The sequence below is a fragment of the Nerophis ophidion genome, linkage group LG04 (genome assembly GCF_033978795.1).
Source record: "Nerophis ophidion isolate RoL-2023_Sa linkage group LG04, RoL_Noph_v1.0, whole genome shotgun sequence".
Lineage (NCBI taxonomy): Eukaryota > Metazoa > Chordata > Actinopteri > Syngnathiformes > Syngnathidae > Nerophis > Nerophis ophidion.
This window is the reverse complement of record NC_084614.1, coordinates 2,537,418-2,555,997: the sequence shown is the minus strand read 5'-3', so window position 1 is coordinate 2,555,997 and position 18,580 is coordinate 2,537,418. Positions and strand designations below refer to the sequence as shown.

At 39.5% G+C, this 18,580-nt stretch overlaps 1 protein-coding gene across 1 annotated transcript in view; it reads right to left on the bottom strand.

Annotated features, from left to right (window-relative positions):
* pip4p2 (phosphatidylinositol-4,5-bisphosphate 4-phosphatase 2) overlaps positions 1-18,229 on the bottom strand; it is a 36,024-nt gene extending 17,795 nt beyond the window's left edge. The window contains exons 1-4 of the mRNA XM_061896727.1: positions 18,052-18,229; positions 9,104-9,252; positions 8,931-9,037; positions 8,623-8,773 (exon numbers count right to left, since the gene is read on the bottom strand). Coding sequence (XP_061752711.1) covers positions 8,623-8,773; positions 8,931-9,037; positions 9,104-9,252; positions 18,052-18,124 — 480 coding nt within the window. The 5' untranslated portion in view covers positions 18,125-18,229. The remainder of the gene's footprint in view (positions 1-8,622; positions 8,774-8,930; positions 9,038-9,103; positions 9,253-18,051) is intronic.
* Between the last annotated feature and the right edge of the window lie 351 nt (positions 18,230-18,580).

Below are 18,580 nucleotides of genomic sequence, written 5' to 3'. Positions count from 1 at the left end.
TTTACATACGAGGAAAGTGTTTGTTTACGTAGGAGGAAAGTGTTTGTTTACGTACGAGGAAAGTGTTTGTTTACATACGAGGAAAGTGTTTGTTTACGTAGGAGGAAAGTGTTTGTTTACATAGGAGGAAAGTGTTTGTTTACATAGGAGGAAAATGTTTGTTTACGTAGGAGGAAAGTGTTTGTTTATGTAGGAGGAAAGTGTTTGTTTACGTAGGAGGAAAGTGTTTGTTTACGTACGAGGAAAGTGTTTGTTTACGTACGAGGAAAGTGTTTGTTTACATACGAGGAAAGTGTTTGTTTACGTAGGAGGAAAGTGTTTGTTTACATAGGAGGAAAATGTTTGTTTACGTAGGAGGAAAGTGTTTGTTTATGTAGGAGGAAAGTGTTTGTTTACGTAGGAGGAAAGTGTTTGTTTACATAGGAGGAAAGTGTTTGTTTACGTAGGAGGAAAGTGTTTGTTTACATAGGAGGAAAGTGTTTGTTTACATAGGAGGAAAGTGTTTGTTTACATAGGAGGAAAGTGTTTGTTTACGTAGGAGGAAAGTGTTTGTTTACATACGAGGAAAGTGTTTGTTTACGTAGGAGGAAAGTGTTTGTTTACGTACGAGGAAAGTGTTTGTTTACATACGAGGAAAGTGTTTGTTTACGTAGGAGGAAAGTGTTTGTTTACATAGGAGGAAAATGTTTGTTTACGTAGGAGGAAAGTGTTTGTTTATGTAGGAGGAAAGTGTTTGTTTACGTAGGAGGAAAGTGTTTGTTTACGTAGGAGGAACGTGTTTGTTTACGTAGGAGGAAAGTGTTTGTTTACGTAGGAGGAAAGTGTTTGTTTACATAGGAGGAAAGTGTTTGTTTACGTAGGAGGAAAGTGTTTGTTTACATAGGAGGAAAGTGTTTGTTTACATAGGAGGAAAGTGTTTGTTTACATAGGAGGAAAGTGTTTGTTTACGTAGGAGGAAAGTGTTTGTTTACATACGAGGAAAGTGTTTGTTTACGTAGGAGGAAAGTGTTTGTTTACGTACGAGGAAAGTGTTTGTTTACATACGAGGAAAGTGTTTGTTTACGTAGGAGGAAAGTGTTTGTTTACATAGGAGGAAAATGTTTGTTTACGTAGGAGGAAAGTGTTTGTTTATGTAGGAGGAAAGTGTTTGTTTACGTAGGAGGAAAGTGTTTGTTTACATAGGAGGAAAGTGTTTGTTTACGTAGGAGGAAAGTGTTTGTTTACATAGGAGGAAAGTGTTTGTTTACATAGGAGGAAAGTGTTTGTTTACATAGGAGGAAAGTGTTTGTTTACGTAGGAGGAAAGTGTTTGTTTACATACGAGGAAAGTGTTTGTTTACGTAGGAGGAAAGTGTTTGTTTACGTACGAGGAAAGTGTTTGTTTACATACGAGGAAAGTGTTTGTTTACATACGAGGAAAGTGTTTGTTTACGTAGGAGGAAAGTGTTTGTTTACATAGGAGGAAAATGTTTGTTTACGTAGGAGGAAAGTGTTTGTTTATGTAGGAGGAAAGTGTTTGTTTATGTAGGAGGAAAGTGTTTGTTTACGTAGGAGGAAAGTGTTTGTTTACGTAGGAGGAAAGTGTTTGTTTACGTAGGAGGAAAGTGTTTGTTTACGTAGGAGGAAAGTGTTTGTTTACATACGAGGAAAGTGTTTGTTTACGTAGGAGGAAAGTGTTTGTTTATGTAGGAGGAAAGTGTTTGTTTACGTAGGAGGAAAGTGTTTGTTTACATAGGAGGAAAGTGTTTGTTTACGTAGGAGGAAAGTGTTTGTTTACATACGAGGAAAGTGTTTGTTTACGTAGGAGGAAAGTGTTTGTTTATGTAGGAGGAAAGTGTTTGTTTACGTAGGAGGAAAGTGTTTGTTTACATAGGAGGAAAGTGTTTGTTTACGTAGGAGGAAAGTGTTTGTTTACATACGAGGAAAGTGTTTGTTTACGTAGGAGGAAAGTGTTTGTTTACGTACGAGGAAAGTGTTTGTTTACATACGAGGAAAGTGTTTGTTTACGTAGGAGGAAAGTGTTTGTTTACATAGGAGGAAAATGTTTGTTTACGTAGGAGGAAAGTGTTTGTTTATGTAGGAGGAAAGTGTTTGTTTACGTAGGAGGAAAGTGTTTGTTTACGTAGGAGGAAAGTGTTTGTTTACGTAGGAGGAAAGTGTTTGTTTACGTAGGAGGAAAGTGTTTGTTTACGTAGGAGGAAAGTGTTTGTTTACGTAGGAGGAAAGTGTTTGTTTACGTAGGAGGAAAGTGTTTGTTTACGTAGGAGGAAAGTGTTTGTTTACATAGGAGGAAAGTGTTTGTTTACGTAGGAGGAAAGTGTTTGTTTACATAGGAGGAAAGTGTTTGTTTACATAGGAGGAAAGTGTTTGTTTACATAGGAGGAAAGTGTTTGTTTACGTAGGAGGAAAGTGTTTGTTTACATACGAGGAAAGTGTTTGTTTACGTAGGAGGAAAGTGTTTGTTTACGTACGAGGAAAGTGTTTGTTTACATACGAGGAAAGTGTTTGTTTACGTAGGAGGAAAGTGTTTGTTTACATAGGAGGAAAGTGTTTGTTTACATAGGAGGAAAATGTTTGTTTACGTAGGAGGAAAGTGTTTGTTTATGTAGGAGGAAAGTGTTTGTTTACGTAGGAGGAAAGTGTTTGTTTACATAGGAGGAAAGTGTTTGTTTACGTAGGAGGAAAGTGTTTGTTTACATAGGAGGAAAGTGTTTGTTTACATAGGAGGAAAGTGTTTGTTTACATAGGAGGAAAGTGTTTGTTTACGTAGGAGGAAAGTGTTTGTTTACATACGAGGAAAGTGTTTGTTTACGTAGGAGGAAAGTGTTTGTTTACGTACGAGGAAAGTGTTTGTTTACATACGAGGAAAGTGTTTGTTTACGTAGGAGGAAAGTGTTTGTTTACATAGGAGGAAAATGTTTGTTTACGTAGGAGGAAAGTGTTTGTTTATGTAGGAGGAAAGTGTTTGTTTATGTAGGAGGAAAGTGTTTGTTTACGTAGGAGGAAAGTGTTTGTTTACGTAGGAGGAACGTGTTTGTTTACATAGGAGGAAAGTGTTTGTTTACGTAGGAGGAAAGTGTTTGTTTACATACGAGGAAAGTGTTTGTTTACGTAGGAGGAAAGTGTTTGTTTATGTAGGAGGAAAGTGTTTGTTTACGTAGGAGGAAAGTGTTTGTTTACATAGGAGGAAAGTGTTTGTTTACGTAGGAGGAAAGTGTTTGTTTACATAGGAGGAAAGTGTTTGTTTACATACGAGGAAAGTGTTTGTTTACGTAGGAGGAAAGTGTTTGTTTACGTACGAGGAAAGTGTTTGTTTACATACGAGGAAAGTGTTTGTTTACGTAGGAGGAAAGTGTTTGTTTACATAGGAGGAAAATGTTTGTTTACGTAGGAGGAAAGTGTTTGTTTATGTAGGAGGAAAGTGTTTGTTTACGTAGGAGGAAAGTGTTTGTTTACGTAGGAGGAAAGTGTTTGTTTACGTAGGAGGAAAGTGTTTGTTTACGTAGGAGGAAAGTGTTTGTTTACGTAGGAGGAAAGTGTTTGTTTACGTAGGAGGAAAGTGTTTGTTTACGTAGGAGGAAAGTGTTTGTTTACGTAGGAGGAAAGTGTTTGTTTACATACAAGGAAAGTGTTTGTTTACGTAGGAGGAAAGTGTTTGTTTACATACAAGGAAAGTGTTTGTTTACGTAGGAGGAAAGTGTTTGTTTACGTAGGAGGAAAGTGTTTGTTTACGTAGAAGGAAAGTGTTTGTTTATGTAGGAGGAAAGTGTTTGTTTACATACAAGGAAAGTGTTTGTTTACGTAGGAGGAAAGTGTTTGTTTACATACAAGGAAAGTGTTTGTTTACGTAGGAGGAAAGTGTTTGTTTACGTACGAGGAAAGTGTTTGTGTACGTAGGAGGAAAGTGTTTGTTTACGTACGAGGAAAGTGTTTGTGTACGTAGGAGGAAAGTGTTTGTTTATGTAGGAGGAAAGTGTTTGTTTACGTAGGAGGAAAGTGTTTGTTTACATACGAGGAAAGTGTTTGTTTACGTAGGAGGAAAGTGTTTGTTTACATAGGAGGAAAGTGTTTGTTTACATAGGAGGAAAGTGTTTGTTTACGTAGGAGGAAAGTGTTTGTTTACGTAAAAAAGTGTTTGTTTACATACGAGGAAAGTGTTTGTTTACGTAGGAGGAAAGTGTTTGTTTACGTAGGAGGAAAGTGTTTGTTTACGTAAAAAAGTGTTTGTTTACATACGAGGAAAGTGTTTGTTTACGTAGGAGGAAAGTGTTTGTTTACATACGAGGAAAGTGTTTGTTTACGTAGGAGGAAAGTGTTTGTTTACGTACGAGGAAAGTGTTTGTTTACATACGAGGAAAGTGTTTGTTTACGTAGGAGGAAAGTGTTTGTTTACATAGGAGGAAAATGTTTGTTTACGTAGGAGGAAAGTGTTTGTTTATGTAGGAGGAAAGTGTTTGTTTACGTAGGAGGAAAGTGTTTGTTTACGTAGGAGGAAAGTGTTTGTTTACGTAGGAGGAAAGTGTTTGTTTACGTAGGAGGAAAGTGTTTGTTTACGTAGGAGGAAAGTGTTTGTTTACGTAGGAGGAAAGTGTTTGTTTACGTAGGAGGAAAGTGTTTGTTTACGTAGGAGGAAAGTGTTTGTTTACATAGGAGGAAAGTGTTTGTTTACGTAGGAGGAAAGTGTTTGTTTACATAGGAGGAAAGTGTTTGTTTACATAGGAGGAAAGTGTTTGTTTACATAGGAGGAAAGTGTTTGTTTACGTAGGAGGAAAGTGTTTGTTTACATACGAGGAAAGTGTTTGTTTACGTAGGAGGAAAGTGTTTGTTTACGTACGAGGAAAGTGTTTGTTTACATACGAGGAAAGTGTTTGTTTACGTAGGAGGAAAGTGTTTGTTTACATAGGAGGAAAGTGTTTGTTTACATAGGAGGAAAATGTTTGTTTACGTAGGAGGAAAATGTTTGTTTATGTAGGAGGAAAGTGTTTGTTTACGTAGGAGGAAAGTGTTTGTTTACATAGGAGGAAAGTGTTTGTTTACGTAGGAGGAAAGTGTTTGTTTACATAGGAGGAAAGTGTTTGTTTACATAGGAGGAAAGTGTTTGTTTACATAGGAGGAAAGTGTTTGTTTACGTAGGAGGAAAGTGTTTGTTTACATACGAGGAAAGTGTTTGTTTACGTAGGAGGAAAGTGTTTGTTTACGTACGAGGAAAGTGTTTGTTTACATACGAGGAAAGTGTTTGTTTACGTAGGAGGAAAGTGTTTGTTTACATAGGAGGAAAATGTTTGTTTACGTAGGAGGAAAGTGTTTGTTTATGTAGGAGGAAAGTGTTTGTTTATGTAGGAGGAAAGTGTTTGTTTACGTAGGAGGAAAGTGTTTGTTTACGTAGGAGGAACGTGTTTGTTTACATAGGAGGAAAGTGTTTGTTTACGTAGGAGGAAAGTGTTTGTTTACATACGAGGAAAGTGTTTGTTTACGTAGGAGGAAAGTGTTTGTTTATGTAGGAGGAAAGTGTTTGTTTACGTAGGAGGAAAGTGTTTGTTTACATAGGAGGAAAGTGTTTGTTTACGTAGGAGGAAAGTGTTTGTTTACGTAGGAGGAAAGTGTTTGTTTACATACGAGGAAAGTGTTTGTTTACGTAGGAGGAAAGTGTTTGTTTACGTACGAGGAAAGTGTTTGTTTACATACGAGGAAAGTGTTTGTTTACGTAGGAGGAAAGTGTTTGTTTACATAGGAGGAAAATGTTTGTTTACGTAGGAGGAAAGTGTTTGTTTATGTAGGAGGAAAGTGTTTGTTTACGTAGGAGGAAAGTGTTTGTTTACGTAGGAGGAAAGTGTTTGTTTACGTAGGAGGAAAGTGTTTGTTTACGTAGGAGGAAAGTGTTTGTTTACGTAGGAGGAAAGTGTTTGTTTACGTAGGAGGAAAGTGTTTGTTTACGTAGGAGGAAAGTGTTTGTTTACATACAAGGAAAGTGTTTGTTTACGTAGGAGGAAAGTGTTTGTTTACATACAAGGAAAGTGTTTGTTTACGTAGGAGGAAAGTGTTTGTTTACGTAGGAGGAAAGTGTTTGTTTACGTAGAAGGAAAGTGTTTGTTTATGTAGGAGGAAAGTGTTTGTTTACATACAAGGAAAGTGTTTGTTTACGTAGGAGGAAAGTGTTTGTTTACATACAAGGAAAGTGTTTGTTTACGTAGGAGGAAAGTGTTTGTTTACGTACGAGGAAAGTGTTTGTGTACGTAGGAGGAAAGTGTTTGTTTACGTAGGAGGAAAGTGTTTGTTTACGTAGAAGGAAAGTGTTTGTTTATGTAGGAGGAAAGTGTTTGTGTACGTAGGAGGAAAGTGTTTGTTTACGTAGGAGGAAAGTGTTTGTTTACGTAGGAGGAAAGTGTTTGTTTACGTAGGAGGAAAGTGTTTGTTTACATAGGAGGAAAGTGTTTGTTTACATAGGAGGAAAGTGTTTGTTTACATAGGAGGAAAGTGTTTGTTTACGTAGGAGGAAAGTGTTTGTTTACATACGAGGAAAGTGTTTGTTTACGTAGGAGGAAAGTGTTTGTTTACGTACGAGGAAAGTGTTTGTTTACATACGAGGAAAGTGTTTGTTTACGTAGGAGGAAAGTGTTTGTTTACATAGGAGGAAAATGTTTGTTTACGTAGGAGGAAAGTGTTTGTTTATGTAGGAGGAAAGTGTTTGTTTATGTAGGAGGAAAGTGTTTGTTTACGTAGGAGGAAAGTGTTTGTTTACGTAGGAGGAACGTGTTTGTTTACATAGGAGGAAAGTGTTTGTTTACGTAGGAGGAAAGTGTTTGTTTACATACGAGGAAAGTGTTTGTTTACGTAGGAGGAAAGTGTTTGTTTATGTAGGAGGAAAGTGTTTGTTTACGTAGGAGGAAAGTGTTTGTTTACATAGGAGGAAAGTGTTTGTTTACGTAGGAGGAAAGTGTTTGTTTACGTAGGAGGAAAGTGTTTGTTTACATACGAGGAAAGTGTTTGTTTACGTAGGAGGAAAGTGTTTGTTTACGTACGAGGAAAGTGTTTGTTTACATACGAGGAAAGTGTTTGTTTACGTAGGAGGAAAGTGTTTGTTTACATAGGAGGAAAATGTTTGTTTACGTAGGAGGAAAGTGTTTGTTTATGTAGGAGGAAAGTGTTTGTTTACGTAGGAGGAAAGTGTTTGTTTACGTAGGAGGAAAGTGTTTGTTTACGTAGGAGGAAAGTGTTTGTTTACGTAGGAGGAAAGTGTTTGTTTACGTAGGAGGAAAGTGTTTGTTTACGTAGGAGGAAAGTGTTTGTTTACGTAGGAGGAAAGTGTTTGTTTACGTAGGAGGAAAGTGTTTGTTTACATACAAGGAAAGTGTTTGTTTACGTAGGAGGAAAGTGTTTGTTTACATACAAGGAAAGTGTTTGTTTACGTAGGAGGAAAGTGTTTGTTTACGTAGGAGGAAAGTGTTTGTTTACGTAGAAGGAAAGTGTTTGTTTATGTAGGAGGAAAGTGTTTGTTTACATACAAGGAAAGTGTTTGTTTACGTAGGAGGAAAGTGTTTGTTTACGTACGAGGAAAGTGTTTGTTTACGTAGGAGGAAAGTGTTTGTTTACGTACGAGGAAAGTGTTTGTGTACGTAGGAGGAAAGTGTTTGTTTACGTAGGAGGAAAGTGTTTGTTTACGTAGAAGGAAAGTGTTTGTTTATGTAGGAGGAAAGTGTTTGTTTACGTAGGAGGAAAGTGTTTGTTTACATACGAGGAAAGTGTTTGTTTACGTAGGAGGAAAGTGTTTGTTTACGTAGGAGGAAAGTGTTTGTTTACGTAGGAGGAAAGTGTTTGTTTACGTAGGAGGAAAGTGTTTGTTTACGTAGGAGGAAAGTGTTTGTTTACGTAGGAGGAAAGTGTTTGTTTACATACAAGGAAAGTGTTTGTTTACGTAGGAGGAAAGTGTTTGTTTACATACAAGGAAAGTGTTTGTTTACGTAGGAGGAAAGTGTTTGTTTACGTAGGAGGAAAGTGTTTGTTTACGTAGAAGGAAAGTGTTTGTTTATGTAGGAGGAAAGTGTTTGTTTACATACAAGGAAAGTGTTTGTTTACGTAGGAGGAAAGTGTTTGTTTACATACAAGGAAAGTGTTTGTTTACGTAGGAGGAAAGTGTTTGTTTACGTACGAGGAAAGTGTTTGTGTACGTAGGAGGAAAGTGTTTGTTTACGTAGGAGGAAAGTGTTTGTTTACGTAGAAGGAAAGTGTTTGTTTATGTAGGAGGAAAGTGTTTGTTTACGTAGGAGGAAAGTGTTTGTTTACATACGAGGAAAGTGTTTGTTTACGTAGGAGGAAAGTGTTTGTTTACATAGGAGGAAAGTGTTTGTTTACATAGGAGGAAAGTGTTTGTTTACGTAGGAGGAAAGTGTTTGTTTACGTAAAAAAGTGTTTGTTTACATACGAGGAAAGTGTTTGTTTACGTAGGAGGAAAGTGTTTGTTTACGTAGGAGGAAAGTGTTTGTTTACGTAAAAAAGTGTTTGTTTACATACGAGGAAAGTGTTTGTTTACGTAGGAGGAAAGTGTTTGTTTACATACGAGGAAAGTGTTTGTTTACGTAGGAGGAAAGTGTTTGTTTACGTACGAGGAAAGTGTTTGTTTACGTACGAGGAAAGTGTTGGTGCAGTGCCCACAGACCACCCGCGTGCCCTCAGCCTGCAGGGGCAGGGCAGACATGGCAGACATGGCGGGCAGGGCAGGCTGGGCGGGCTGCTCCTCAGGGACGACCACCACGGGGCTCAGGTTGATGATGCGTCTGCTGTCAGGCGGGAAAGTGAAAGTGAAAGTAACTTTCTGCTCATGCGTGAGAAAGTGGAAACTAGGAAGCAAGGTGCTGAGTCATGCCAGGCGTGATCACACTTGTAACGTGCCGGACTACACCAGGAGGTTGCCTACAGCCACGCGGAGCCCCCTACCAGTTGGGCCGAGGACATCCTATCCTCCTGGACGTGTCTTTGCAGATGAGCAGGCAGTTGCAGGGACACCTCACGTACTTCTTCCCCGTGGGCGGGTTCTTGATGGGCTGCAGGAAGTGGGCATGGTGAGGCCAGGAAGAAGAAGAAGAAGAAGAAAGAGGAAGTGGACTCACGGTGGCCTCGTTGCAGAGCGTGCACTTGACCACGTGCTGGTGCAGCTTGCCGTCCAGCTGGATCAGAGACTGGCACACGCGGCAGTTGATGACCGGCACGCCGCTCGCGTCCGGGCTGGCGATGGCCGTGTAAGGGGGAGGTAGTTCTGCTGTAAGTGGGGGAGGGGGCACAATAATGTTGTCCTCGTTTGTTTGCTGAGCTCATGTGTCAGCAGCCACCTTTCAACGTGCAATGACATCATCCATGTCATCATCCATGACATGTGAAGTATGTGAATGACATCATCCATCACATGTGAAGTATGTGAATGACATCATCCATGTCATCATCCATCACATGTGAAGTATGTGAATGACATCATCCGTCACATGTAAAGTATGTGAATGACATCATCCATGACATCATCCATCACATGTGAAGTATGTGAATGACATCATCCATGTCATCATCCATCACATGTAAAGTATGTGAATGACATCATCCATGTCAGCATCCATCACATGTAAAGTATGTGAATGACATCATCCATGACATGTGAAGTATGTGAATGACATCATCCATGTCATCATCCATCACATGTGAAGTATGTGAATGACATCATCCGTCACATGTAAAGTATGTGAATGACATCATCCATGACATCATCCATCACATGTGAAGTATGTGAATGACATCATCCATGTCATCATCCATCACATGTAAAGTATGTGAATGACATCATCCATGTCAGCATCCATCACATGTAAAGTATGTGAATGACATCATCCGTCACATGTAAAGTATGTGAATGACATCATCCATGTCAGCATCCATCACATGTAAAGTATGTGAATGACATCATCCATGTCAGCATCCATCACATGTGAAGTATGTGAATGACATCATCCATGACATCATCCATCACATGTGAAGTATGTGAATGACATCATCCATGTCAGCATCCATCACATGTAAAGTATGTGAATGACATCATCCATGTCAGCATCCATCACATGTAAAGTATGTGAATGACATCATCCGTCACATGTAAAGTATGTGAATGACATCATCCATGTCAGCATCCATCACATGTGTAGTGAAGTGAAGTGAATTATATTTATATAGCGCTTTTCTCTAGTGACTCAAAGCGCTTTACATAGTGAAACCCAATATCTAAGTTACATTTAAAGCAGTGTGGGTGGCACTGGGAGCAGGTGGGTAAAGTGTCTTGCTCACGGACACAACGGCAGTGACTAGGATGGCGGAAGTGGGAATCGAACCTGCAACCCTCAAGTTGCTGACATGGCCGCTCTACCAACCGAGCTATACCGCCCCATGGCATGTAAAGTATGTGAATGACATCATCCATGTCAGCATCCATCACATGTGAAGTATGTGAATGACATCATCCATGACATCATCCATCACATGTAAAGTATGTGAATGACATCATCCATGTCATCATCCATCACATGTGAAGTATGTGAATGACATCATCCGTCACATGTAAAGTATGTGAATGACATCATCCATGTCATCATCCATCACATGTAAAGTATGTGAATGACATCATCCGTCACATGTGAAGTATGTGAATGACATCATCCATGTCATCATCCATCACATGTGAAGTATGTGAATGACATCATCCGTCACATGTAAAGTATGTGAATGACATCATCCATGTCAGCATCCATCACATGTGAAGTATGTGAATGACATCATCCATGTATTCATCCATCACATGTAAAGTATGTGAATGACATCATCCATGTATTCATCCATCACATGTGAAGTATGTGAATGACATCATCCGTCACATGTAAAGTATGTGAATGACATCATCCATGACATCATCCATCACATGTGAAGTATGTGAATGACATCATCCATGTCAGCATCCATCACATGTAAAGTATGTGAATGACATCATCCATGTCAGCATCCATCACATGTAAAGTATGTGAATGACATCATCCGTCACATGTAAAGTATGTGAATGACATCATCCATGTCAGCATCCGTCACATGTAAAGTATGTGAATGACATCATCCATGACATCATCCATCACATGTGAAGTATGTGAATGACATCATCCATGTCAGCATCCATCACATGTAAAGTATGTGAATGACATCATCCATGTCAGCATCCATCACATGTAAAGTATGTGAATGACATCATCCGTCACATGTAAAGTATGTGAATGACATCATCCATGTCAGCATCCATCACATGTAAAGTATGTGAATGACATCATCCATGTCAGCATCCATCACATGTGAAGTATGTGAATGACATCATCCATGACATCATCCATCACATGTAAAGTATGTGAATGACATCATCCATGTCATCATCCATCACATGTGAAGTATGTGAATGACATCATCCGTCACATGTAAAGTATGTGAATGACATCATTCATGACATCATCCATCACATGTGAAGTATGTGAATGACATCATCCATGTCAGCATCCATCACATGTAAAGTATGTGAATGACATCATCCGTCACATGTAAAGTATGTGAATGACATCATCCATATCAGCATCCATCACATGTAAAGTATGTGAATGACATCATCCATGTCAGCATCCATCACATATAAAGTATGTGAATGACATCATCCATGTCAGCATCCATCACATGTAAAGTATGTGAATGACATCATCCATGTCAGCATCCATCACATGTAAAGTATGTGAATGACATCATCCATGTCATCATCCGTCACATGTAAAGTATGTGAATGACATCATCCATGACATCATCCATCACATGTAAAGTATGTGAATGACATCATCCATGACATCATCCATCACATGTAAAGTATGTGAATGACATCATCCATGTCATCATCCATCACATGTAAAGTATGTGAATGACATCATCCATGTCATCATCCGTCACATGTAAAGTATGTGAATGACATCATCCATGACATCATCCATCACATGTAAAGTATGTGAATGACATCATCCATCACATGTAAAGTATGTGAATGACATCATCCATGTCATCATCCGTAACATGTGAAGTATGTGAATAACATCATCCATGTCATCATCCATCACATGTAAAGTATGTGAATGACATCATCCATCACATGTAAAGTATATGAATGACATCATCCATCACATGTAAAGTATGTGAATGACATCATCCGTCACATGTGAAGTATGTGAATGACATCATCCATGTCATCATCCATCACATGTAAAGTATGTGAATGACATCATCCGTCACATGTGAAGTATGTGAATGACATCATCCATGTCATCATCCATCACATGTAAAGTATGTGAATGACATCATCCGTCACATGTAAAGTATGTGAATGACATCATCCATGTCATTATCCATCACATGTAAAGTATGTGAATGACATCATCCGTCACATGTGAAGTATGTGAATGACATCATCCATGTCATCATCCATCACATGTAAAGTATGTGAATGACATCATCCGTCACATGTGAAGTATGTGAATGACATCATCCATGTCATCATCCATCACACGTAAAGTATGTGAATGACATCATCCGTCACATGTGAAGTATGTGAATGACATCATCCATGTCATCATCCATCACATGTAAAGTATGTGAATGACATCATCCATGTCATCATCCATCACATGTGCAGTATGTGAATGACATCATCCATGTCATCATCCATCACATGTAAAGTATGTGAATGACATCATCCATGTCATCATCCATCACATGTGCAGTATGTGAATGACATCATCCATGTCATCATCCATCACATGTAAAGTATGTGAATGACATCATCCATGTCATCATCCATCACATGTAAAGTATGTGAATGACATCATCCATGTCAGCATCCATCACATGTAAAGTATGTGAATGACATCATCCATGTCATCATCCATCACATGTGCAGTATGTGAATGACATCATCCAAGTCATGTGAAGTATGTGAATGACATCATCCATCACATGTGAAGTATGTGAATGACATCATCCATGTCAGCATCCATCACATGTAAAGTATGTGAATGACATCATCCATGTCAGCATCCATCACATGTGAAGTATGTGAATGACATCATCCATGACATCATCCATCACATGTAAAGTATGTGAATGACATCATCCATGTCAGCATCCATCACATGTAAAGTATGTGAATGACATCATCCATGTCAGCATCCGTCACATGTAAAGTATGTGAATTACATCATCCGTCACATGTAAAGTATGTGAATGACATCATCCATGTCAGCGTCCATCACATGTAAAGTATGTGAATGACATCATCCATGTCAGCATCCATCACATGTGAAGTATGTGAATGACATCATCCATGACATCATCCATCACATGTAAAGTATGTGAATGACATCATCCATGTCAGCATCCATCACATGTAAAGTATGTGAATGACATCATCCATGTCATCATCCGTCACATGTGAAGTATGTGAATGACATCATCCATGTCATCATCCATCACATGTAAAGTATGTGAATGACATCATCCATCACATGTAAAGTATGTGAATGACATCATCCGTCACATGTGAAGTATGTGAATGACATCATCCATGTCATCATCCATCACATGTAAAGTATGTGAATGACATCATCCGTCACATGTGAAGTATGTGAATGACATCATCCATGTCAGCATCCATCACATGTAAAGTATGTGAATGACATCATCCGTCACATGTAAAGTATGTGAATGACATCATCCATGTCATCATCCATCACATGTAAAGTATGTGAATGACATCATCCGTCACATGTGAAGTATGTGAATGACATCATCCATGTCATCATCCATCACATGTAAAGTATGTGAATGACATCATCCGTCACATGTGAAGTATGTGAATGACATCATCCATGTCATCATCCATCACATGTAAAGTATGTGAATGACATCATCCGTCACATGTGAAGTATGTGAATGACATCATCCATGTCATCATCCATCACATGTAAAGTAGATGTCAGATCAATGTCAGGTCCATGTCCATTATTTGCATGACTATTTATTTAGTATTATACTATTAATATATTATTTATTAATGTAGTTATTTAGTATTATACTATTAATATATTATTTATTACACTATTTATTTAGTATTATACTATTGATATATTATTTTAGTATTATACTATTAATATATTATTTATTAATGTAGTTATTTAGTATTATACTATTAATATATTATTTATTACACTATTTATTTAGTATTATACTCCATCCATCCATTTTCTACCGCTTATTCCCTTTCGGGGTCGCGGGGGGCGCTGGCGCCTATCTCAGCTACAATCGGGCGGAAGGCGGGGTACACCCTGGACAAGTCGCCACCTCATCGCAGTTAGTATTATACTATTGATATATTATCTATTACACTATTTATTTAGAATTATACTATTAATGTATTATTTATTATACTATTTTTATGGTATTATACTATTAATGTATTATTTCTTATACTATTTATTTACTAGTTACTATTTTACTATTTATTTATCTATTTATTTGTTACTTTTCTAATATTTGTATTTACTATTATATTATTCCATATTACTATTTATTTACTCTGTACTTATTATTATTATACTATTTATTAAATACTATTACGCTATTTAGTTACGATTCTATTACTTACTATTACTATAGTGTCATGTATTTACTGTTCAATAATATTATTTACAATTATACTATTTTCTATGACTATTTCTTTCCTGGACGCGAGTATTCTTTCTCAGACCTTCTCTCCATCACAGCTCGTGACATCATGTGACCAGCCTCGCCGTGAGCCAGGGGGCGGAGCCAGAACAACAACAATGGTGTCTTCAAAGCAGGAGGCTGCCGCAGGTCAGATACAGGGTCGTGGATGATATCATTCATTATGTGTGCGTTGGTCATGTGACTGCTCACATGACCATCGCATTAGTCGCAGTCCTAGGGAGAGTCCTAGTCCTAGTAAGCTAAATGTGCTAGTGAGTGCCCTACTACGTTAAGCATCCTAGTATGCTAAGTGTGCTAGTAAGTTTCCTAGCAGGCTAAGTGTGGTAGTAAGTGTCCTAGTAGGCTCAGTGTGGTAGTACGCATCCTAGTAAGCATCCTAGTAGGCTAAATGTGCTAGTAAGTGTCCTAGTAGGCTAAGTGTGCTAGTAAGTGTGCTAGTAAGTGTGCTAGTAAGTGTCTTAGTAAGTTTCCTAGAAGGCTAAGTGTGCTAGTAAGTGTCCTAGTAGGCTAAGTGTGCTAGTATGCGTCCTAGTAAGCATCCTAGTGGGCTAAGTGTGCTAGTAAGTGTCTTAGTAGGCTAAGCATACTAGTAGGCTAAGTGTGCTTGTACGCATTGTAGTTAGCATCCTAGTATGCTAAGTGTGCTAGTAAGTGTCCTAGCAGGCTAAGTGTGGTAGTAAGTGTCCTAGTAGGCTAAGTGTGTTATTACGCATCCTAGTAAGCATCCTAGTAGGCTAAATGTGCTAGTAAGTGTCCTATTAGGCTAAGTGTGCTAGTAAGTGTGCTAGTAAGTGTCCTAGTAAGTGTCTTAGTAAGTTTCCTAGAAGGCTAAGTGTGCTAGTAAGTGTCCTAGTAGGCTAAGTGTGCTAGTATGCGTCCTAGTAAGCATCCTAGTGGGCTAAGTGTGCTAGTAAGTGTCTTAGTAGGCTAAGCATACTAGTAGGCTAAGTGTGCTTGTACGCATTGTAGTTAGCATCCTAGTATGCTAAGTGTGCTAGTAAGTGTCCTAGCAGGCTAAGTGTGGTAGTAAGTGTCCTAGTAGGCTAAGTGTGTTATTACGCATCCTAGTAGGCTAAATGTGCTAGTAAGTGTCCTATTAGGCTAAGTGTGCTGGTAAGTGTGCTAGTAAGTGTCCTAGTAAGTGTCTTAGTAAGTTTCCTAGAAGGCTAAGTGTGCTAGTAAGTGTCCTAGTAGGCTAAGTGTGCTAGTATGCGTCCTAGTAAGCATCCTAGTAGGCTAAGTGTGCTAGTAAGTGTCTTAGTAGGCTAAGCATACTAGTAGGCTAAGTGTGCTAGTACGCATTGTAGTTAGCATCCTAGTAGGCTAAGTGGGCTAGTAAGTGTCCTAGCAGGCTAAAAGTGCTAGTAAATGTTCTAGTAGGCTAAATGTGCTAGTACGCATCCTAGTAGGCGAAGTATGCTAGTAAGTGTCTTAGTAGGCTAAGCATTCAAGTATGCTAAGTGTGTTAGTACGCATCCTAGTAAGCATCCTAGTAGGCATTCTACTAGGCTAAGTGTGCTAGTAAGTGTCTTAGTAAGCCTCCTAGTAAGCAAAGTGTGCTAGTACGTGTCCTAGTAGGCTAAGCATCCTAGTGGCTAAGTGTTCTAGTACGCATCCTAGTAAGCATCCTAGTAGGCTAAGTGTGCTAGTAAGTGTCCTAGAAAGTGTCTTAGTAAGTGTCCTAGTAGGCTAAGCATCCTAATGGCTAAGTGTGCTAGTACGCATCCGAGTAAGCATCCTAGTAGGCTAAGTGTGCTGGTATGTGTCCTAGTAAGTGTCTTAGTAAGAGTCCTAGTAGGCTAAGTGTGCTAATACACGTCCGAGTAAGCATCCTAGTCGCTAAGTGTGCTAGAAAGTGTGCTAGTAAGCGTCCTAGTAGATTAAGTGTGATAGTACGCGTCCTTGATAGCATCTTAGTAGGCTAAGTGTACTACTTAGTATCTTGGTAGGCTAAGCATCCTCGTAGGCTAAGTTTACTAGTACGCGTCCTAGAAAGCATCCCAGTAGGCTAAGTGTGCTAGTAAGTGTCCTAGTAGGCTAAGTGTGCTAGTACCGTCCTAGTAAGCAACCTAGTAGGCTAAGTGTGCTAGTAAGTGTCCTAGTAGGCTAAGCCTCCTAGTAGGCTAAGTGTGCTAGTAAGTGTCCTAGTAGGCTAAGCATCCTAGTAGGCTAAGCATCCTAGTAGGCTAAGTGTGCTAGTAAGTGTGCTGGTATGTGTCCTAGTTAGTGTCCTAGTAGGCTAAGTGTGCTAGTACACGTCCTAATAAGCAACCTAGTAGCCTAAGTGTTCTAGTTTGTGTCCTAGTAGGCTAAGTGTGCTAGTACACGTCTTAATAAGCAACCTAGTAGGCTAAGTGTGCTAGTAAGTGTCCTAGTAGGCTAAGCATCCTAGTAGGCTAAGTGTGTTAGTAAGTGTCCTAGTAGGCTAAGCATCCTAGTAGGCTAAGTGTGCTGGTATGTGTCTTAGTTAGTGTCCTAGTAGGCTAAGTGTGCTAGTACACGTCCTAATAAGCAACCTAGTAGCCTAAGTGTGCTAGTTAGTGTCCTAGTAGGCTAAGTGTGCTAGTACACGTCCTAATAAGCAACCTAGTAGGCTAAGTGTGCTAGTAAGTGTCCTAGTAGGCTAAGCATCCTAGTAGGCTAAGTGTGTTAGTAAGTGTCCTAGTAGGCTAAGCATCCTAGTAGGCTAAGTGTGCTGGTATGTGTCTTAGTTAGTGTCCTAGTAGGCTAAGTGTGCTAGTACACGTCCTAATAAGCAACCTAGTAGCCTAAGTGTGCTAGTTAGTGTCCTAGTAGGCTAAGTGTGCTAGTACACGTCCTAATAAGCAACCTAGTAGGCTAAGTGTGCTAGTAAGTGTCCTAGTAGGCTAAGCATCCTAGTAGGCTAAGTGTGTTAGTAAGTGTCCTAGTAGGCTAAGCATCCTAGTAGGCTAAGTGTGCTAGTAAGCGTCCTAGTAGGCTAAGCATCCTAGTAGGCTAAGTGTACTAGTAAGTGTGCTAGTAAGTGTGCTAGTAAGCATCCTAGTGTGCTCGTGATGAAGCACATTAGTGTTATTATTGCAGGCCTCTCTCTCTCTCTCTCTCTCTCCTCAGGACTCTCTGGTCCAGTTCTCACAGTCCGGACTCCGCCCACCAGTACTAAACCATGGTCCTAGCTGGGTCTAGCAACTTAGTACCTAGTACCTAGTGTGTAGTATGTAGTATGTAGTGTCTAGTGCGTGTTTACCTGCGGGACTGGGCTCCAGCGGGGTAGGGGTGGCCAGCAGCGGGGATCGCTCGTCCACGCCGTCAGACGCCATGCTGCAGCGGATGTTCCACTCCACACCGAGTCCGAGTCCTAGTCCGAGTCCGAGTCGCTCCGGTCCGGTCCAACAGAGCCGGGTGGCGGTGGCGGGCTGGGACGGAGGGGGCCGGGGGGGGAGGAGCTCCGTGGACGAGTGGAGGTGGCACCGTCGGATTGGGATCCAGCGCATGCGCACATCGAAATAAAATAAAGGAAAAGTTTTTTTTTTTTTAAGAGCTTCTTTTTTATTTATGCTTTTTTTTTTATCGTAATAAGTTTGGTATTAAAAAAGTAATATTTGAGAACGAAAACCCTCAGGCAGCTTCGAGGCTTCGCCGCCGGATGTCACTGTTGCACACCTCGGCACCGGAAACGCTTTCCTTACTTTTCTTTTCATTCTAAAAGTTTGTCTTTGCCGCAACCAAATATGTTGACTGCCGACTTTTGACGCGGAAATGACTTGTAATGAAGG